The sequence below is a fragment of the Budorcas taxicolor genome, chromosome 5 (assembly GCF_023091745.1).
Source record: "Budorcas taxicolor isolate Tak-1 chromosome 5, Takin1.1, whole genome shotgun sequence".
Taxonomy (NCBI): Eukaryota; Metazoa; Chordata; class Mammalia; order Artiodactyla; family Bovidae; genus Budorcas; species Budorcas taxicolor.
Window position 1 is genome coordinate 55989426 of NC_068914.1, and position 23694 is coordinate 56013119.

Sequence of the window (23694 nt, forward strand, 5' to 3'; positions counted from 1 at the left end):
CCCATTTAACTGTGAAAGTTAAGAATAGTCATTTGGGCTTCCCTGCTGGCTCAGCTGGTAAAGAATCCATCTGCAATGCAGGAGACCTGGGTTCAATCCCTGGGTTGGGAAGATCCCTTGGAAAAGGGAAAGGCTACCCACTTCAGTATTCTGGCCTGGAGAATTCCATGGACTATTCCATGGTGTTGCAAAGAGTCAGACATGACAGAGCAACTTTCACTTTCACTTTACAACATTATAATGGTTGCTAAGTTCTAAAATAAGCAAATATTTGCAGAATTTAATGTCCATAATGGGGCAGTTAATTCTGAACATTCTTCAGAATATTATTGATTTTATTGGTTCAGAAGAAATTTCAACTATCAAAATCATTTTCTGTATTTAATACCTTTAGATTTTACAGTTCTACAAATCTAATTTTCAACCTCTAACAAATTTTTTCATACTTTAATCAGAAAGAAACCAACTGCTTATGATACTTCCTGTATTTTAAAAACTGTACAATTTATATTAAGCTTACTAAATTATTATGTCTCATGTATATCCATGTTAAAAATATCATTATGTTTTTATATTTGGTGATTATCCTTATGTACAAATATTACCATGGAAAATTAGCTATAAGAACTTGAAACTTTATTTTTGCTGTTTAAATAGGCAAAGAAATAATCACATTCATTTATCAATCATTCATTTCAACATAAATAAGATATATGTAATACAAAAAGTCATCTAAACAACAGACCAATATAAAATAAACTCCATAAAGCCTAAAGAAAATCTTTATAGGTTCCATCTTAATTACTAGTCATTTCTATAAGTATTAATATATCTAGGTTGACCAGTTGTTTAATTGTAGTACCTTTGTCAGGGCTGCAATTCTCTGAGCCAGTTCAGCCTCTACTTCAGGTAAGGTCTCAGCTTTTCTCATAGTTTGCTGCAACTTTTGCTCAGCCAGCTCAAGACGCTCTTGTAACTGTCTATTCTTCTCTTCCATCTGAACCAGGGGTGAAAAAAGAGACACTTAAACTGTCACAGTTAGGAGAGCAAACACCAGTCACTAGGGGCTGTGGGCTTCAGCCTTTATCCTAGAGTTAAAATCAGCTGCTACTACCACATGTTTTCATATATTGCTTATCAATATTCCTTAATAAATTTAGCACATAAAAAATGAAAACCTTTTACCAACAACAGCAAAAAGAAATGAAGTTAATAGTGAGAATTAACTTGGACAAGTGAGATACAACTTAGTACTTTAACCTCAAATGCACTATAATAGCAATTGACTGAAAATCTTAACATTAGCTAGAGTAGGAGAGGGAATGGATCATAATGATTGAGAGTTCAGGCTCTAGAGATGAAGTTGGCCAACTTTTTCTGCTAAGGACCAGATAGTAAATACTTTAGGCTCTGTGTATCACAAAGTCTCTGATCCAACTATTCAATTCTACTATTGTAGCACAAAAGCAGTCAGAGATGATGATTAAATGAATGGGTACGGTTATGTTTCGATAAAACTATACTTGTAAAACAGAGCCATAGTTTTGGCATGTGGGCTATAGTTTGCCCATTTCTTCTCCATAGCTGATATACCTAGGCTTCCATTATTGACTCTGCAATTACTGTACATGTGACCCTGGGAAAGCAGTCATGTTCTCTGAACCTGAGTTTCCTCAGTATAATAAATATACTTACTCTCAGTGAAATAATTGTATAATAATTATTATCCTTTACACTATAATAATTGTACTTACAGGTGGTGGTTGGATTTAAGTGAGGTTATATATATATATATGTGTGTGTGTACATATATATATATGTTAGCACAGTTTCTGGTTCATGTCCAGATCCAAAATAAATATTAATCATTATTTTTATTATTTTTAAGACAAATTTCTAGCTAATATACTGAAAATCACATCTATTTAGTTAGCTTGATTCTAAATTGCAGAGTAATTTATTGCTAAGGAATACCATAGTTTATGTACTCCATGTTTTGTGAGAATGAACACATACAGACCAGAAGGAAACCAAGGTGGAGATACTGAACCTGCCGTAGGATGGCCTCTTTATTTGCTAGCTCATTTTCTAGTTTGTCATTCATGTCATGTATGGAGGTAGATTCTCTCTGAGCACTGAGGTAACGTTTCTCAAGGGTCGTGATTCGTTCTTCCATGTCTTCCTTCTGTGCCATAGCCTAAAATGAAAATAACTTAAAAATCAAATCAGATTCTCAGTTTGTGTATTGTCTTATTATCATTTAAATAAAATAGTAAGATATATTTTAAAAAACTATTGCTTTCTTGAGGTAAATTTCATTCTTTTCTTTTCATAAAAGGGATGCAGGATTTCATGTGTGTTTTCTCAGCTTATCTATCAGAATTCTTACATCTTGGGTTAGCAAAAATCATTGTCTCTTTGAGAACGCAACAAAATATATCTTAAATCTCCCTACTGCGCAACTGGTATTCTTAGAAAAGAAGTGGCAAAAAAATTAGCTCATTATACAGTAGAGATAAGTACAAATATGGATAGAGTTACAAATCATAAAATTGGCACCTATAGTTCCAAATTGCATAGGAATTTTCAAATGAAGATAATATATATCATCATCAGAAGAATCAATACAGTGAAAATGAGTGTACTACCCAAAGCAATCTACAGATTCAATGCAATCCCTATCAAGCTACCAGTGGTATTTTTCAGAGAACTAGAACAAATAATTTCACACTTTGTATGGAATACAAAAAACCTCGAATAGCCAAAGCAATCTTGAGAAAGAAGAATGGAACTGGAGGAATCAACCTGCCTGACTCCAGGCTCTACTACAAAGCCACAGTCATCAAGACAGTATGGTACTGGCACAAAGACAGAAATATAGATCAATGGAACAAAATAGAAAGCCCAGAGATAAATCCACACACCTCTGGACACCTTATCTTTGACAAAGGAGGCAAGAATATACAACAGAGAAAAGACAATCTCTTTAATAAGTGGTGCTGGGAAAACTGGTCAACCACTTGTAAAAGAATGAAACTAGAACACTTTCTAACACCATACACAGAAATAAACTCAAAATGGATTAAAGATCTAAATGTAAGACTAGAAACTATAAAACCCCTAGAGGAGAACATAGGCAAAACACCCTTCAACATAAACCACAGCAGGATCCTCTATGACCCACCTCCAAGAATATTCGAAATAAAAGCAAAAATAAACAAATGGGACCTAAGCTTCTGTGCAACAAAGGAAAATATAAGCAAGGTGAAAATACACCCTTCAGAATGGGAGAAATACTAGCAAATGAAGCAATGGACAAAGAATTAATCTCAAAAATATACAAGCAAATTATGCAGCTCAATTCCAGAAAAATAAATGACCCAATCAAAAAGTGGGCCAAAGAACTAAACAGACATTTCTCCAAAGAAGACATACAGATGGCTAATAAACATATGAAAAATGCTCAACATCACTCATTATCGGAGAAATGCACATCAAAACCACAATGAGGTACCATTTCATGCCAGTCAGAATGGCTGCTATCCAAAAGTCTACAAGCAATAAATGCTGGAGAGGGTGTGGAGAAAAGGGAACCCTCTTATACTGTTGGTGGGAATGCAAACTGGTACAGCCACTATGGAGAACAGTGTGGAGATTCCTTAAAAAACTGGAAATAGAACAGCCATATGACCCAGGAATCCCACTGCTGGGCATACACACTGAGGAAACCAGAATTGAGAGAGACACATGTACCCCAATGTTCATAGCAGCACTTTTTATGATAGCCAGGACATGGAAGCAACCTAGATGTCCATCAGCAGAGGAATGGATAAGAAAGCTGTGGTACATATACACAATGGAATATTACTCAGCCATTAAAAAGAATACATTTGAATCAGTTCAAATGAAGTGGATGAAACTGGAGCCTATTATACAGAGTGAAGTAAGCCAGAAAGAAAAACAGCAATACAGTATACTAATGCATATATATGGAATTTAGAAAGATGGTAACGATAACCCTGTAGGCGAGACAGCAAAAGAGACACAGATGTATAGACGGTCTTTTGGACTCTGTGGCAGAGGGTGAGGGTGTGATGATATGGGAGAATGGCATTGAAACATGTAAATTATCACATGTGAAATGAATCACCAGTCCAGTTTTGATGCATGATACTGGGTGCTCAGGGCTGGTGCACTGGGATGACCCAGAGGGATGGGATGGAGAGGGAGGTGGGAGGGGGGTTCAGGATTGGGAGCATATGTACACCCATGGCTGATTCATGTCAATGTATGGGAAAACCAATACAATATTGAAAAGTTAAAAAAATAATTAATAAATTAAAAATAAATAAATAAATATCATCAGTATCCTTATCTTCATGTATAAATAAGAATAACTCAGTGGTTAAAAGATAAGGCAAAAATGAAATAAAAAGTATACGAGTCACACTCACAAATGAATTGACAAATTTAGTTTGGAACTTAACCATTTCCCTTGTTTCATTGGAATATGATATATTTCAATTAAAAAAGAATTTAGAGACTTCAGTGAACACAGATCTCTAGGGGAAAAATCAACTATTGGTGCAAAAGGAGCAATAATTCTAAATACTATTCATAAATATAATATTCAATATTACATTAAGCAATAATTTTAAACCATATAATTGACAAATAGACATAATTTTATCATCCAAAGAGCCTAGATGAGAATTTATTAATAGGCAAATAACTTGATATTTGAGATATCGGGGAAAATCAGCTACAGAAGTGAACACCTTGGGCTTGGTGTGGTTTTCTGATAATTCAGAAAATGCTTTTACATGTTGGTGGTTTAGTCTGTAAGTTGTGTCTGACACTTGCGACCCTATAGACTGTAATCTGTCAGGCTTCTCTGTCCATGGAATTCTCTAGGCAAGAAAGCTGGAGTGGGTTGCCATTTCCTTCTCCATTTTTGTATAAAAAGCCTAAAACTGAGGAGATGGCGGTAGTTTCCATATATTACTATCAAGGTCTCTTTAATCACTGGTTCCTAACCAGTCTCTGTTACTCTCCTACAGGCAGAATCAATCCTGCCACACCCACAGACTCTTTGCAACCCCGTGGACTGTAGCCAACCAGGCTCCTCCGTCCACGGGATTCTCCAGGCACGAGTACTGGAGTGGGTTGCCATTTCCTTCTCCAGGGCATCTTCCCAACCCAGGGATCGAACCCAGGTCTCCTGCATTGCAAGCAGACGCTTTAACCTCTGAACCACCAGGGAAGCCCTCCAAAATAAATAGAAGCCCTTAAATGGACAGCCTTTCATTGTCCTGAACTTCCCTCACCAGCATCTGGAAATTTAACCACATCCACGCATCCTTAACTTCTACCTTTCATTTTAAAACAGGTATTCTGCCTTCCCTCAAAGTTTACTCATTATATGTATTCTGGCTTTATGCTTTTTCTACTGTAGAGGTCTTGATCACTTTCTTCTCTTGAATTTTCAAGCTGATAAATCTCAAAACAATAGCTGAAATAATGAAACAGGCTTATAAAAGTTTTGGTATACATTAAAGGTGGAGGGCAGAGGAAAAAGAGATGATTCAAAGAAAATAAAAATAAAAAAGATAAATCATTTGCTTGACCACTGTCCATAACTGAATTGAAACTATGAAACCAAACTGTTGGAGAGGGTGGGAAGATTCATCATAGCTCTAAAAATTAGTAAGCAAATTAATTTATCAGGTAATTAATAAAATCCTAGAGAAACAGAAAGCTGTTCAAAGAAAATATTATTATTGAAAACCACTACTTGGATCATTTGTGGAAACTATTTACATAGTCATAATGATGAACATAATAAAGAGTCAGACATGACTGAGCACACACACATATTCACACAATAATAACACTGAATGTGATTTTGAGATGAGTATAGTGGAAGGATGGATGGAAGAGAAACGAAATGAAATAACAAAACAGATAAAATCCTCATATTGTACGATAGCAAGACATAGTGAAAGTGAAAGTTGGTCAGTCGTGTCCGACTCATTGTGACCCCATGGACTACAGAGTTCATAGAATTCTCCAGACCAGAATACTGGAATGGATAGCCTTTCCCTTCCCCAAGGGATCTTCCCAACTCAGGGTTCAAACCCAGGTCTTCTGCATTGCAGGTGGATTCTGTACCAGCTGAGCCACAAGGGAAGACCAAGAATACTGGAGTGGGTAGTCTGTCTCTTCTCCGGCGGATCTTCCCAACCCAGGAATCAAACCAGGGTCTCCTGCATTACAGGCAGATTCTTTACCAACTGAGCTATGAGGGAAGCTCATACACATTTCTTAAATCATATCAATTTATATACAGAAAGGTTTTATTTTATTAACAGTTGCAGTTTTATAATTAAAGTTGTTGAAAGGAATTGCTTTAAAGTATACAACTCTTCTGCTGTTGCTGCTGCTGCTGCTGCTAAGTCCCTTCAGTCGTGTCTGACTCTGTGTGACCCCATAGACAGCAGCCCACCAGGCTCCCCTGACCCTGGGATTCTCCAGGCAAGAACACTGGAGTGGGTTGCCATTTTCTTCTCCAATGTGTGAAAGTGAGACGTGAAAGTGAAGTCGCCCAGTCCTGTCCAACTCTTAGGGACCCCATGGACTGCAGCCCTCTCCATCCATGGGATTTTCCAGGCAAGACTCTTCTAGACCTCACAAAAAACATATACCAAACTGTTGGCATTTTATTTTAACAAATTACCACAAATGTAATAATGTGAATAATACTTCAACATCAGTTGCTATTTCTAAGTAACAAACATATTTTTAGAGAAATAAATTCATTGATATGGCTCTTTTTCTACAAGCATGCTTTCATGATATATAAAAACATGTTTTTAAAATTTTATTTTCATTAAAATGTCTGTTTTGGGGGAATTCTTTTAGTAATAGCAAAATCCTCAATCCTATCACCTACTAGTCCAAATAATTTTTAAGCTTATCAAAAGGCAACAAAATTGTTTGCTAAAACTACCTATGTTAAAATATACCCTTTGTATCCAAAGTCAAATTTATTTAAGCCAGCATTTCATATTGGAAAATTACACTTTATCACACTAAACTGGTATAAAGGAAGTTATAACTGACATACTAATAGGGCTTTTTAAGCTCACTGAAAAAAACAAGTCAGTGAAAGTTTCCTTTCAGAAAGTTGGTTCTTTTTAAAGTAAAGGTAAAGAACTTTTAAGTGATAAGAACTGGTTTTATGATCATATCAAAACTGTTCTCTATACCTGTTTTAAGTTAACAGGATTTTGACCTGCTCTAGTTTAGAAATTACATGCCTCAAATATAAAATATAGTTCTTTAGTACTGTCTTCAATAAATATCACTTACACAGGTGGTTATATAAGACTAGAAGCAGTTGTAGAAGACAGCGGCACTCCTCTGAAAACTTCTCTGCCTGTAGGAGCTATAAAGCTGCAATAGTTTCAGACCCCTAGAGAATGTACACACCCAGAATGAAGGAACAAAAGGTAAGCGATCACAACCATATCCAAAGCAGAAGTGCAACAGCATGTCTTCCTTCCTGTAGAATATGGCAAAATGATTTTTTGTTTTGTTTTCAAATCAAAAAGCACTTAAAGGTTTCTGTTAGATCGCCTTTGTTTCATAACTACTACAACTACTAGTAATACTTCTTTTTTAAAGGCAAACCTCTGAAGGGCATGAACCAGGTCTCAAAGTACTTTAAATACCTCTCACGGAAGCCTTTAAGAATTTACGAAATGTCAAACAACAATTAATATAAAGGTAACATTTTTTTGGCTCAGAAAGTCTCAAAGCATTTCAGTCTTTAAAACCACAGCTGATAATTTTCTTAGACATTGTAGGTTAATTTTAAACAAGAGAGAAATACCAAAAGTAATGGCTAAAAGGATTGAAATTAGGCATTGTTGCCTTCTTTGACTACCTTAATCGTGCTGAACTTCAAGACCAAATTAACACCTACTTGGTTATTTATGATTATACTAATGTTCAAAAGTGTGAAACTCAATTAATCCATTAATTTGGCAAAAATTATCCAAACTATGTTTTTCAACAGTATACACTTCCCTAGATCATAGGCATCCAAACAGAAGCTACTATTTAAAAAACTTTTCCTTAAAATTTAAACTCTATTTTCTATATTTTTTAGTCCAGTGATGGTAGGGTTTTCAGAGTATTCCTTCAGAGTGCCTACAATTGTTAACTGTATTGTTATATATCATAGTGTTAATTTCATTTTCATTCAGAACTCTGGGATGTTATGTCAATTTTGTAGCTCAAGGAAAAAGTCTAAACCTAGTTTACATATATAAATGTCTTACAAAATTCAGTTAACGGCATACACGTGCTTCTTCAGAATGTGACTATGAAGTAGCACATACTTGCTTTTAATCCTAGTTTTTGATACTTATTAGCTCTGTTCTTGGAGAAGGAAATGGCAACCCACTCCAGTATTCTTGCCTAGAGAATCCTGTGGATGGAGGAGCCTGGTGGGCTGCTGTCTGTAGGGCCTCGCAGAGTCAGACACGACTGACGCAACTTAGCATGCATGCATGCGCTAGAGAAGGAAATGGCAACCCACTCCAGTGTTCTTGCCTGGAGAATCCCAGGGACAGAGGAGCCTGGTGGGCTGCCATCTATGGGGTTGCACAGAGTCTGACACGACTGAAGCGACTTAGCAGCAGCAGCAGCAGCTCTGTTCTAGGTAAGCATTGCTTTATTTTTCTATGTGTCATCTTCTTCTTCTTAAAATTTGGTCTTTGGTTGGGATATTAATACCTACTATGTAACACTGTCATGATATAATATTGTAAGTGCTTTTGATGTCCTATATATAATACACACTCAGTAAATGCTAGCTTCTTTTTTATTATCATGTACAATACCCACTCAGTAAATAATAGCTTTTTATTGTTATTTATGCATATTTTATTAATATTATACCTACAATTATTAATAGCTGATTTGACTATGACATATGCTACATGTAACAGTCATTGGATGGGACTTTGGTATTTCACTTTTAATTCAATGATTCATTGAAGGAGATTCAATTTATAACTGCAGGCTGTGCTGCCAAAAATAAGTTTTGAATTTACAAGTTGGAGAAATATCTTTTCCCTGTGTATTACTAAGAAATTCCAAACAAGAAAGCTTTTCCTAGTTCCTGAAAACTTAGCCTAAAAAAGAGAGAAAAACTGCGTAATTAATTTTCTCTTGATTTGAAGGTTATAAACTATATTTTTTTATATCAAATAAATGTAATTCTATAATAACAGTTACTAAAGTGAAAAAATATAACTCCATGTTTCAGATAACAGAAAAGATTAAATTATATGTACTCATTCATACAATCCCTTAGTGAACATTCAAAGAGCTCTTAAGAAGTTACAGTGATGAGCTGTCTTATTCATAAAACAAAATATAACTGAAATGCTTCACAGAAAATTTTAACTCTTTACTTATCAATATGTTTAATGAGATATTACTATTACTCATGAAACAGTAGCCTTTTTTAAAGAGTGGAGAGGTAATTCATCATGAGACTGACTATATTTTCCAGTGTGAGTCCTGCGCAAAGCTTCAACCAAGCCCCTACTCTAACAGGCCACAGTCAATTTAAGGAGCACTTAAGATGAAACTTCAAACAAAAATAAATTTTGAATAGATTTATTCTTGACACGGAATATTTGCTAAAATATAGTCTGAAACCATTAATGAAAGATAAGCACATGATCCTTTTCAGATATATTTGACTATGCACATGCACAGCAACCACATGGCAGTATTAAATTTTATGGTCAATTTTTCCTATTCTCTACTTTTTTCTTAATTAGACAAATATTTATTGCATATATCATATATAAATGACACTGTGTTGGCAGCACTATAGAGTTAGCAAGGAGAATCACCTTGTTTCGTTTTCTACTTAAAAATGTTGCAAGCTAGTAGTCTTTGTAGCTTGCAAGCTAGTAGACAAGGATACAAAGCAAAGTCTGAAATTTTTAATGTTTATATGATACCTTTTGAAAGTACATGATTTTCATATTTTCTTGAATATAGAAAAGGTAAAAAGCTTGATAATATAGGAAGCAGTTACAGTGAGCTGCATTCTTTTTGATGGCTGCTATCTCTGAATAAATGATTGCATCTTGCTGATTTCAAAACTACTCCTAGTGGAAGAAGCACAGATTCTGAAGCTGGAATAGTCTTGCATTCTTTATGGTGCTGGGAAGTGGGGAAGTGGTGTGTTGGGAGAACAGTGGGTAGGCCTTGGACAAGTTATTTACATAACCTGAGTAAAAGGGCACGATTAGAAGTATCTTCCTTATAGGACAGGAAAAATTAAAGAAATTAAACATACTGTATTTGGAATAGATTCCAAGGTTGCTTCTCAAGTGATTTCTAGCAGCATACTAGAGCCCCAGGGCCTGTGACCTGGATCTTATGGGAAATAATTTATTTGGCCTTCACCGTGTCCTTAATACACACACACACACACACACACACACTCACACACACACGATGCATCCAAAGACAGGTAGAATATAGGTTCCTTGAGTAGATATCATTAACCCTATCACTTCCTACTATATGCAGCTCCTCTTCATACAGTTATAGTGTTTGCCTGGGCTCTGGAAGCATTTGTGTTTGCACCACCCTCCCTCAAATGTGAATGATGAGAAATATTCCTGTCTCATGAAACCTTTCTAAATTATAACTATATAGAAATTATAGAGCTGATAAGAATAGTTATATTTTAAAAGAATTCCTTGTGGAAGCAGAACACACCTTAGCTATTGAAAGGAATTCCTAATCTGAACAAAAATATCTGGCATCAGATATGTGACTGATATTTTAAATCTGACTCAACTTTTTGTCATCTATATCCAAAGACTATTTAGAATCAAAGTTTTATTTTTACATAGATCATAAGAAACAGGGAGCTGGGGATACTGGGCTCTATCTGCGAGTGACACTGTATTCAGTTCAGTTCAGTCGCTCAGTCGTGTCTGACTCTTGACTGCAGCACGCCAGGCCTCCCTGTCCATCACCAACTCCCAGAGTTTACCCAAACTCATTGAGTCGGTGATGCCATCTAAACATCTCATCCTCTGTCGTCCCCTTCTCCTCCTGCCTTCAATATTTCCCAACATCAGGGTCTTTTCAAATGAGTCAGCTCTTCGCATCAGGTGGCCAAATACTGGAGTTTCAGCTTCAACATCAGTCCTTCCAATGAACACCCAGGACTGATCTCCTTTAGGATGGACTGGTTGGATCTCCTTGCAGTCCAAGGGACTCTCAAGAGTCTTCTCCAACACCACAGTTCAAAAGCATCAATTCTTCGGTGCTCAGCTATCTTTATAGTCCAGCTCTCACATCCATGCAAGACCACTGGAAAAACCATAGCCTTGACTAGATGGACCTCTGTTGACAAAGTAATGTCTCTGCTTTTTAATATGCTGTCTAGGTTGATTATATGCTGTCTAGGTTGACACTGGATTAAACAAGTGTAGGGGCTTCCCTGGTGGCTCAGAGGTTAAAGTGTCTGCCTCTAATACGGGAGAACTGGGTTTGATCCCTGGGTCAGGAAGATCCCCTGGAGAAGGAAATGACAACCCACTCCGGTATTCTTGCCTGGAGAATCCCATGGACAGAGGAGCCTGGTGGGTCACAGTCCAAACAAGTGTAAATAGAACAGGTGAGTGTTAAGTGAAAACAAAGCAAAACACTGCTAATTCTGTGGGACTAAGAGATGAAGAAATAGAAAATGATTAAAAGTTCAAGAAATGGCCCTGGTGGTTTACTGTTCAAAAATCTTAGCATTCCATGACAGTAATATAGAGGAGAGGTTACACTTCACCTACTTTATAACTTCTCTGAGTTTGAGTGGTAGAAGGAGTGAAGATGAGAGATGCATTTGTGAACCGTTAATTCATATAAAGGCGGGCATGCATGCCAAATCGCTTCAGTCATGTCTTACTCTATATGACCCCATGGACCATAGCCTGCCTCTGTCCATGGGATTCTCCAGGCAAGAATACTGGAGTGGGTTGCTATTTCCTTCTCCAATATAAAGGCATAGAGAGTAGAAAATCATTATCTAAGCAGTGGCAGATTGGTCTCTCACTTCATGGATCATCTATCTTACTCTGAGATAGTAGGCATTGTTTGCAGACATATTCTGATTTCATCTATGCCTTTCGATGTTTACACCAAACACTCATAAATATCCATTCTTTCAACAAAGAGCTTTTGAGTGCCTATTATATACTCAATAGTTGTATATGTGATTAAAATAGAGCAATGAACAAAACTAGACAAAACACAAAATCCCAGCTCTTATGAATATTTATGTACACTGGAGCGGGAGGCATATGACAAACAAGTAAATCAGTAAAGTATATGCTGTTGTCAGATGGCAGCAATTCTGTGAGATTTTTAAAAAATGAAAGAAGGAGAGTGCATATTTATAAACACTAGGTTTAGAGAACACTCCACTGAGAAGACATTTGAGTAAAAAGCAGAAGGAAAAGAAAATGCAACCGAATAGATCTGGTTTGTTTAAGAGGCCACAGTAACTGAATTGAATGGATTAAAGTGAAAGAGCAGAGTTCTAGGAGGTCAGAAGGTGGTAGTGGAGATAGTATGATTGTAGACCACCGCAAGGACCTTACTTTTACTATAAGTAGAATAGGTAGTCATTGAAGAGCTTCAAGGAGAAAGTGACTTGCGCTGACTTACACGGTAACAGGTTACTCAGGCTGCGGTGCCGGGTACAGACTATTATGATGCTCCAGTGAGAGATGATTGCTGTGTGGAATAAGAAAGAGCCACAAAGACTGTGGCAAGAGGTCATGCGACAAACACATTTTGAAGTTGGAAGTAGTAAGATTTGTGGATGAATCAAATACAGTGTGAGTGAAAGAGAGGTACCAAGGACAGTTCCAAGGTTTTTGGTCTGAACACCAATAGTAGTATTGCCATCAGCTGAGATAAGGAAGGCTGCAAGTAAGTCTGACTTTCTAGAGGGAATATCAATAAACCAGTCTTGAGGATGTTAATTTCGAGACACGCATTGGAGATCTAGATTCAGGCATCTGGAAATCAGGAGAGACAGATAAGCTGCAGATATAAACTGGGAATCATAAGGCCATGGGTAGTTTTTGGAGCTATTAAACAGCATGAATTTACCAGGGGAGCTAAGGTTGATGGAGGAAGGAAGGCATTCCACAGTTGGGGATGAGAAACAGAGCCAGTAAAGGAGTCTGAGACAGGGGTAGCAAGCAAAAATGCAGGAAAATCAGGAAGAGTGTAGTATGCTATTAGCAGGATGAAAAAGTACATTCGGAATTAGATCAAGTGCTTCAAAGGACTGAGAAGTGGCTCCTGGATTTAGCAACATGGAAGTTAAACTAAATAAGAACTGTTTTGATGGGACTGTGGAAGCAAAATATGACAGATAAAAGGGGCTCAGAGGAGAATGGGAAGAAAACAATTGGATACACAGAATCAACTCCAATAATAGCTAATAAGTGAAACACAAAAGATAAAAAAAATTAAAAATATGATTTAAAAGAACATGTAAAATGGAAAATGTGAAAATCATAAAAATTTCTTAAATGTAGATAATTTTTCTTCTTAATTAAATAGAGTGATAAAGTGAAGATTCTAAACTTTGCACTTTAGTTGGTAAGATGATCCGGCAATGTCACAAATAAGACATCTCCTTGTAACTTTTGCCATAAAGCACTCTTTTTCAAATAGATGAAGTGATGTTACATTTAGGAAGAACTGAATATATAGAAAAAGAAAGGTTCCCACTGTCACACATGTACATTCACATTCATAGATACAAAACCAAAATAAGAGAGAAGTTTTTAAAGTAATGTCTGTGGGTATTCCCATCTGCTAAGAGTATAGCAATTCATTATTCATACCCAAATCTAGGGTTATTTAAAATTAACAGCTTAAACTTTTAAAAATTCATTAAAAAACTATGGTTTTTATTACTTCTGAGACTTGGTACCAACATTTTCTTTCTGTACATATTTAGAGGAGTGATGAAATAAACTATTTTTGCCTTAGTGAATAAGTTTCATAACTAACATAATGTATTCCAATTTATGATCTTTTGAGAAAATATATGTGTATATGCCATTAGTGGAAATTATGGAAAAATATCTCACAGGCAGCATTTAAGAAGCAGAGACTGAAAGTCTTATGAATCACTTACCTCCCTAATGTCCCTTTGATACTTAGTGTTCATTTCTTCTGTTTTAATGAGATCCTTTCTTGCTGTCTCAGCTTCCTGTTCCACCTCTCCCACTCGGGAAGAAAGGGCTGCTAAACGTTCTTTCATTTGGGCCATTTCATAGTTTTGTTTTTCAAGCAATTCTTGTAGTTCGACTATTTGACTTGTTTCATCAGTTGAGTCGATAGAACCATTGGACAATCGCTGTGGGAAAAGAGAAACAAATGACACTTAGAATTATCTACCTCTTTTAATTTGAAATCCATGAACTTAAAGATCTAAGGCTGATAAAGATTTCATACTGAACAGTAAGAACTCTAATAGAACTAACTTTGGAGGTAAACTAAGCTTCTGAGAAAACTCTTAATTGACATTAAAATATAAAAGTAGACCAGTAATTTTCAAATAGGTTAAAAGGCACATTTGAACTGGAAGCTACTAGATACACGTTATACATAGTTTAGCACAAAACACAGGTAAACCCTAAACATTCCGTAAGTGGCAGCTATTTTCAATCAATTACATATGAAATTTATTATAAAATAGTGTATTTATGTAACACAGCCTATCATTAGTAACAAACTATGTAATATTTTCTATTTTTATTCTAGATCCTTTATGAATTTGCAATTAATTTTCAATGACACTCAGTAAAAGAGCTTACACAACATTTTTCTTTTAAATAAGATTATTCCTATTGTGAATCTGACCTCGCTGGAACAAAGGTATGGCACAGAAAAGTCTTGCTTTCTATATTGCTATCAACATAAATGTCATGAGTGTGCACAATCCACAGGAAAGAGGCTGAAAGAGTTTAAATAATCTGAGACTGATTTTTCCTCTTTTTGAAGGGGCTGCCTGGAAACAAGGCTGATCCATGTTTTCAGAACGATGCCCTACAGCCAAGCTGCACTGGAGTTTTGTGGCGAAGACAGTGCAGGAACTGGGGAGAAATCAGTGCTAAAAGAAAAAGATCACAATCAAGCAGAAATAAGAAAGAATGGAGAGAAAGCAAAGAACGTATTCTCAATTCTGCTAGAATGCCTGTTTGAGAAATGTGAATTTGTTCTAGCATGACAAATACATTAAGGAACAATTTGAACATAATGTAATTTGTGCTTTCTTATGAACAATCTCATTCTTGAGAATCACTGGCCGAACACAGAAAAACAGACCTTGCTGAATCAATCAGTGCAGGAATGCATTAATCAAAATGCCACACATGCTCATTTCTCAAGCATCGAACAGCAACCTCACACTTCATGGAGCAGTATGGGTTAACTCATCCATATCTGTTACACCTGTCCGATTTTACTTACCCCTCCCTCCACCATTTCACAACAGCTCACAGTTATACCCTTTCCGACACCCACTTTAACAAGCAAACTTCACAACTTTTTCAAGGTAAAGAGTTAAATTTATCATAGCAGTTATGCAGTTCTTAACCATTTAACATGGGTAAACCTATGCTACCATTTTTATTAGTATTCTATTTATTTTTGAGGTCATTAAGCTGTGCTGCAAACTCCTTTCCCCCATGAGCTCTGTGTTTTTTATTTCGCGATTTTGCGTAACTCATGACACTTTGGATTGCATAAATGTCACATTAGACAAAAGGTGGTGCTAGTGGTAAAGAATGTGCCTGCCAATGCACGAGACAAAAGAGACTCAGGTTCAATCCCAGGGTTGAGAAGATTCCCTGAAGGAAGGCATGGCAATCCACTCCAGAATTCTTGCCTGGAGAATCCCATGGACAGAGGAGCCTGGTGGCCTACCGTCCAAAGGGTGGCAAAGAGTCAGATACAACTGAAGTGATTTAGCACGTGCGCCCATAGGAGAAAAGGAGGACTATTGACTGCATCACAAAAGATAAGTGAGAAAGATAAAACAGAGAGAATGGGAAAGCAAACAAATGGCAAGGCATGTTGATAAGTCCAGTTACCTAACGTGGAGGAATAGCTGGACACATCAAAATTAAAAGGGCAGAGAAAGACAGTCTTAGATAGCATCTTAAGATACCAGCTGGATCTGCAGTTAGTACTTCAAAAATATTACTGAATGTCTGCATTGCACGTGTCAAACTTCTAATTACCTAGTAAAATGGGGAAGAGATGTTACAATTAGGTAGGGATTTTGAAGAAGAACCACAGATCAGTTGACCAGATGCTCCTTCAGTCTTGATTCCCTTACGCTGGGACTGATACTCACTGAGGGATCAGAGCTGAGGACATGCCTAGGAATTGCTGTTGGTGGAAGGGAACTGCCTTTCCAGAGTTAAACGTCCCTGCTGGGGTGTGCATTACCGCATACAATGCAGACCAGTATTGTGTTTGTGCTCAGTCATTCAGTTGTGTCCAGCTCTGTTTGTGATAGTATGGACTGTAGCCTGCCAGGCTCCTCTGTCCATGAGAGTTTTTTCCAGGCAAGAATACTGGAGACGGATGCCATTTCCTACTCCAGGGGATCTTCTTGACCCAGGTTGATCTTCTTCAACTTGCATCTTTCGTGTCTCCTGTATTGGCAGGTGAATTATTGACCACATAGACCAGTAATATTGTGAAGCTAATAAAAATCCAACATTCTAGACAGTTTTTAAAAACACAAAACTGAAAAACATTGATTGTGACCTTTATATATGACATTCATGGGCAAGTCTGGATCAGTCTCTTTTGGGGTCACTGCTGTGAGTGTCCAGGAGTCTTCAGTAGAGGCATGGGTCAGCAGTGGTCGGCTGCAGAGTTGGGGGCACTCAGTGCAGCATATTAAAAAGCAGAGACATTACTTTGTCAACAAAGGTCCGTCTAGTCAAAGCTATGGTTTTTCCAGTAGTCATGTACAGATGTGAGAGCTGGACCATAAAGAAACCTGAGTGCTAAAGAACTGATGCTTTCGAACTATGGTGTTGGAGAAGACTCATGAGAATCCCCTGGACTGCAAGGAGATCCAGTCAGTCAATCCTAAAGGAAATCAGTCCTGAATATTCATTGGAAGGACTGATGCTGAAGCTGAAACTCTAATACTTTGGCAACCTGATGCGAAGAACTGACCCTGATGCTGGGAAAGATTGAAGGCGGGAGAAGGAGACGACAGAGGATGAGATGGTTGGATGGCATCACTGACTCTATGGACATGAGTCTGAGTAAGCTCTGGGAGTTGGCGATGGACAGGGAAGCCCTGCATGCTGCAGTCTATGGGGTCGCAAAGAGTTGGACACGACTGAGCAACTGAACTGAGTTGGTCTGAAATATGACATAATTATCTATACATTGAACTGGGAAAAGCCAATTTACATTCATTAGACAGCAACTGAGAACTGATTTAGGAAGAAAGGCTAGAGCCAATTGCCAGTCACTTATGTCCAAATCTGGGATCACTGAGGTATGATATTACTGGATTTCTATAATAAGAGCAAATTTTTTTGAACTCTATATACAACCTAAAAGTAAGGAGGAAACCTTGAGCTTTAACAGAATTTCTACCTCTTCACATTGAGGATTTTCTCTAGTCAACTAGAAAAAAGGAAAGTTTTAGAAACTATGAAAATTAGAAAATTAACTTTTTTCTTTGAAAAATATTTTATGTTATTGAAATATTATATTCAAGATTAAAGTCCTTAAGAACTTTGGAGAAACTGAGACTAAGGTAATTACACAAAGCTGACTTGAATTAATGCAAAACTTTGAATTCACAGTTCATTTCATCTATACTTTATAATTTTTAATTAGGACATGTAATCTGAAGGATAAGTAACACATGTTGGATGGTATTGACAAGTACCAAGAATACAGCTGTGTGTGTGTGTATAGCTATATGAACATACATAACACAGCACACACACACGTACACAACCACACACATATGAATATAAATTCTGCAAATATTTGTTCAGTGCAACTGATTGATCTTAATTTTCTAATTAGAAAAGTGATTATTCCAATTTTGTGCACCTGAAGTCCATTAAAATCTTGTCTAAAAATTGCATAGTTTTAATGGGCTCAAGGTGAGAGAAATTTAAGTAAATATAAACAGTAATCAGACAATGAAAATAAAACACTTTCATAATGTTAACCTCCTCAATTCCTTTAAGTTCCATTAAGTAACAGATGTGTATGCTACTTTGGAATTTTGGACTATCCATGGAAATTTTTTGAACTCTCATATTTATCTTCTGAAGTACATGAAAGTGAAAGTTGCTCAGTCATGTCCGACTCTTTGTGAACCCATAGACTGTAATTTTTGCCAGGCTCCTGTGTCCATGGAATTCTCCAGGCAAGAATACTAGAGCATTATATGTTTAAAAATATATATTTCATTTACTCAAATCATCTTAAATATATTCTGTGCTGAGTTTAATATATGCTTTCATAATTTCAGAGTAGAAAAGTCATTTTAAACCTGTGATTTATGTCTTGAAAAAAGAATATATAGCTTTTGTTCCAAATCATTACTCTCTTGATCTGATACCCTTGCAAATATTTCCTTTTATTTTAAGAGATCATTGTACTCCTCATTTTCCTTTAAATTTTCAAATTTGGATTTGCCTCCAAATCCAAACTAAGACTGCATTTTCACTAGAATGATGAAAATTATAGCTTCCAGGTATACATATATCCCCCTCCCTCCTGGCCTTCCATTCCACCCTCACCTCCCCTCCCATCCCAGCCATCCGGGTCAGCACCGAACACAGTCCTGAGCTCCCAGCGCTAAGCTGGAGGTCCCCACTAGCGATCTGACTTACCTATTCTCTTACATCCATTCTCTATATCAACATCTCTATTCATGCCCTGAAAATATGTACATCTGTACCATTTTTCTAGATTCTACATAATGTTAATGTACAATACTTGTTTTTCTCTTTCTGACTGACTTTTCTCTATATGACAAACTCTAGGTCCATAACAACCTATTGGATACAGAAAAGGAAATTGAAGCACAGAGTGTAAATATTTCACTTAGGGTCAAATTACTGAAACGTCGTAAGATTAAGATTCGAAGGAAGGCATTCAAGTTGCTGATTCCTAGGCGTCTACTCCTGTCACTCATTTCTTTTGTTGATTTTCTGTCTTTTTCTCTGTTTTTGTTCATTCTCCTTTGTTCATTTATTATGTCACTTAACCATTCATTAAATCTACTTGTTGCTTCATTTACTCATTCATTCAATCACCAAGACTCTATTTGTTTTGCTTTGCTTCTACCATATGCCAGAAACTAGGTTGGATGTGCTGTGAAACAGGAATATGAAGAGTCCTGCCTAAATACAACATAATGTGAGAAAAAAGAATAAATCAAATAAAGCAACCAATTAATAAATGACACTACCCTAATGACAGGAAGAAGAGAACTAAAGAGCCTCTTGATGAAGGTGAAAGAGGAGAGGGAAAAAGGTGGTTTAAAACTCAACATTTAAAAAATGAAGATCATAGCATCCAGTCCCATCACTTCATGGCAAACAGAGGGGTGAAAATGGAAACAGTGATGGACTTTATTTTCTTGGGCTCCAAAATCACTGTGGATAGTGACTGCAACCAGGAAATTAAGACACTTGATTCTTGGAAGAAAAGCTATGATGCACCTAGACAGTGTATTAAAAAGCGAAGATACCACTTTGCCGACAAAGGTCCGTATATTCAAAGTTATGATTTTTTCAGTAGTCATATATGGATGTGAGAGCTGGACCATAAAGAAAGCTGAGAACCAAAGAATTGATGCTTTTGAACTGTGGTGCTGGAGAAGACTCTTGTGTCCCTTAGACTGCAAGGGGATCAGTCAATCCTAAAGGAAATCAGCCCTGAATATTCATTGGAAGGACTGATGCTGAAACTGATGCTGAAGCTTCAATACCTTGGCAACCTGATGTAAGTTCAGTTCAGTTCAGTCGCTCAGTCGTGTCCGACTCTTTGGGACCCCATGAATCGCAGCACACCAGGCCTCCCTGTCCATCACCAACTCCCGGAGTTCACTCAGACTCACGGCCATTGAGTCAATGATGCCATCCAGCCATCTCATCCTCTGTCGTCCCCTTCTGCTCCTGCCCCTAATCTGTCCCAGCATCAGAGTCTTTTCCAATGAGTTAACTCTTCGCATGAGGTGGCCAAAGTACTGGAGTTTCAGCTTTAGCATCATTCCTTCCAAGGAAATCCCAGGGCTGATCTCCTTCAGAATGGACTGGTTGGATCTCCTTGCAATCCAAGGGACCCTCAAGAGTCTTCTCCAACATCACAGTTCCAAAGCATCAATTCTTCGGCACTCAGCCTTCTTCACAAGAGCCAACTAATTGGAAAAGTCACCTGATGCTGGGAAAGGTTGAGGGCAGGAGGAGAAGTGGGTGACAGATGATGAGGTAGCTGGATGGCATTATCAACTCAACAGACATGAGTTTGAGCAAACTCTAGGAGATAGTGAAGGACAGGGAAGCCTGGCAGTTTGCAATCCATGGGATAGCAAAGAGTCAGCCAAAATTGACTGAACAACAAAATAAAATTTATAAGGACCAGATAGCATTTAAGCAATGTGGATTCTTAATGCTTCAAGGTTATTACTTTTGGGCATCTTAGCCTGCCTAGACTGTTTTTTGTTTGTTTTTTTAATCTCCAGCACACATATTGCTTTTTAGCTCTCAAAAATCAGACTTGACCTCAGATTTCAAGTATTGTTCAACAAATAACATTTTGTCTTTGATTCGAAATTCTCTAGTACAGATTTTACAGCTGTTATTTCCAATTCCACAGTGACTCTTTAAACCCGTTTTATTATATATAAATCATCTGTTTACAATCCGGAGAGTTGCACTGTGAAGAAAGCTGAGCACCGAAGAATTGACGCTTTTGAACTGTGGTGTTGGAGAAGACTCTTGAGAGTCCCTTGGACTGCAAGGAGATCCAACCAGTCCATTCTGAAGGAGATCAGCCCTGGGATTTCTTTGGAAGGAATGATGCTGAAGCTGAAACTCCAGTACTTTGGCCACCACATGCGAAGTGTTGACTCATTGGAAAAGACTCTGATGCTGGGAGGGATTGGGAGCAGGAGGAGAAGGGGACGACCGAGGATGAGATGGCTGGATGGCATCACGGACTTGATGGATATGAGTCTGAGTGAACTCTGGGAGTTGGTGATGGACAGGGAGGCCTGGCGTGCTGTGTTTCATGGGGTCGCAAAGAGTCGGACACGACTGAACGACTGAACGACTGAACTGAACTGAACTGAACTGAACAATCTCTACACACCTTGAGCCTAGAACAAAGCACTAATATTTGTACTAAATATCCGTTATTCTCAACTATGACCACACATTAGAATCCTTGGAAGAAATGAATAAAAATATAGAATGGAAATCACTCTATATTCCATCCAGTGGTGGGGTCCAGACATATAATTTTTTTTCAATCTTCCCAAGTAATTGCAATGTTTAGTTAAGGTTAAGAACCACAGACCTCTATTATGTAGGTACTTTACTAAACTATATCCAATTTATTTATTAAACCTAAAAAGCTCTCTGGCACAAAGAGGAAAGCTTCAAAGTAATAAAATAATAAAAGGACTGATGAAATGAATTTTAATAAAAGATCTGATTATAGACCCAAGAAATTAGTATTTTTATCCTAATATCAACTAATTATTCTTAATGTACTATTTCAGATGGAATAACTTGACTCTATCTCTTATTCATGAAAGATGATAAGAAACATACTCTATAATACAGTTGGCTAAATATTGCTCTGCTTGGAAGGTTTCTAGACCAGATGATTTTTTATATTAATAGTTAGTTCTCCATCAATAATTTTATTCTTAAAAACTGAGATCTGCAAACTCATTATATTAAATTCCTGATAATTTTACTCAATTCAAATACCCATCAATAGACCTTTGTCAGTTCTTAGTTTAATGTGATCAATAGTGTTTATTAATAAGTATAAAATAGATTTATTATTTTTACAGAAATTCTAAGCCATTTAAATTTCCACAAAATTTAAAAGAAGGATCGTTTCATCAGAGGAACCTCAGTTATTCTGAAGTTCCAATGCTCTCATTGTGTTTAAATTAGAATACAAATCATTCACTCTCTGATGTATGTGGCTTAATAGAAATACATTTCTTTTTTATAGTCTTAAGTCTAAATAAAATATCAAGAAATTTCTAGTCAATGTTCCTATGAGCAAAATTAATAACACTCATAAATGTGAAAAGGAGCTGTTTCCCATATTACAATATAAAATACAAATATTAAAATATTAATATTGAAAAACATTCCTCTAAAATTCTTAAATAATCTATATAATTAGAAGATATAAGGAGAGGAAGAGTACATAATGATTTATTAGTCTGATGTTTTATATTTTTGTTTTCAATTAAAAGTTTTCTTGTGTTTCTTTGTTCAGCTATAGAACAAAGAAGTAACAGTGACGAGGATCTTTCCAGCTACGAGAATTACTTAGCAGTCCATTTAGATATGTAAATATAAAAAGTATACACCCTGTGCTAGAGGAATAATATTTAGTGGAGCCTTGATAAATTATTTCTTCCACTATGGCTTGATGAGAGGAGGGCCATTTGCATAATTACAATGAAACCTCCAAAGGGAGAAGGCAAACCAGAGTTTCAATTACTCACCATTTAATTGTGAAGTTTAATGTTATTCCAAATGCTCTTACAGACTCAGTCAATTGACTGGATCAGAAAAGTCTCCAAGGGTTAACAAGGAGACCCTGTCATGAGGGAAGCAAGAGTACAACCTTCCTGGCTCAGTCATCTTGATGCATTTGGGAACTTAAGCGTGAAACTAAGCCTCAATCCAGCATAACTTGCAGAAAGCAAAAGTTCTCTGAAGAACCACTCTGTTAGGGAACGACACCACTGCTGGCAAATCTTCAAAAGCAGAGCAGTAATTAGTATGGAATGGTTTCATTTAGCTTGTATGTCAGTGGGTTATTGCACTAATACATGGATGGTATTTGATTTTGAGGGGCCACTGATTTTCAAAAGTGAAACTTTGAAGACTATAAAATTAAGCATGACACTCTCATCCATGCTATTCACACTGTATTGAACCAGTATATAAGAAGTAAAATGAAAATTGGGAAGGAAGAGAATAAAACGCCTTATTTAATTAACTACTTAAAAGTTCAAGAGCACAGCCCTTAGAACTACTTAACAGGTTAGCAAGTTTGCTGGATGCCATACTACTGTTTAGAAATCAACTGTACCTTTGAAAGTGAAAGTGAAAGTGAAGTCGCTCAGTCCTGTCCGACTCTTTGAGACCCCATGGACTGTAACTTATCAGGCTCATCTGTCCATGGGATTTTCCAGGCAATAGTACTAGAGTGGATTATATGCCTTTATTAATTTATTAGAAAAAGTTAAAAGGAGCCAGCAATCAAAATAGCAAAAAAACTAAGTTCAGTTCAGTTCAGTCGCTCAGT

At 36.8% G+C, this 23694-nt stretch overlaps 1 protein-coding gene across 1 annotated transcript in view; it reads right to left on the bottom strand.

Moving 5' to 3' along the window:
- The window catches only part of PPFIA2 (PTPRF interacting protein alpha 2), a 509230-nt gene that overhangs the window by 109813 nt on the left and 375723 nt on the right, over positions 1–23694 (bottom strand). The window contains exons 8-10 of the mRNA XM_052641133.1: positions 14261–14482; positions 2051–2197; positions 863–997 (exon numbers count right to left, since the gene is read on the bottom strand). Coding sequence (XP_052497093.1) covers positions 863–997; positions 2051–2197; positions 14261–14482 — 504 coding nt within the window. The remainder of the gene's footprint in view (positions 1–862; positions 998–2050; positions 2198–14260; positions 14483–23694) is intronic.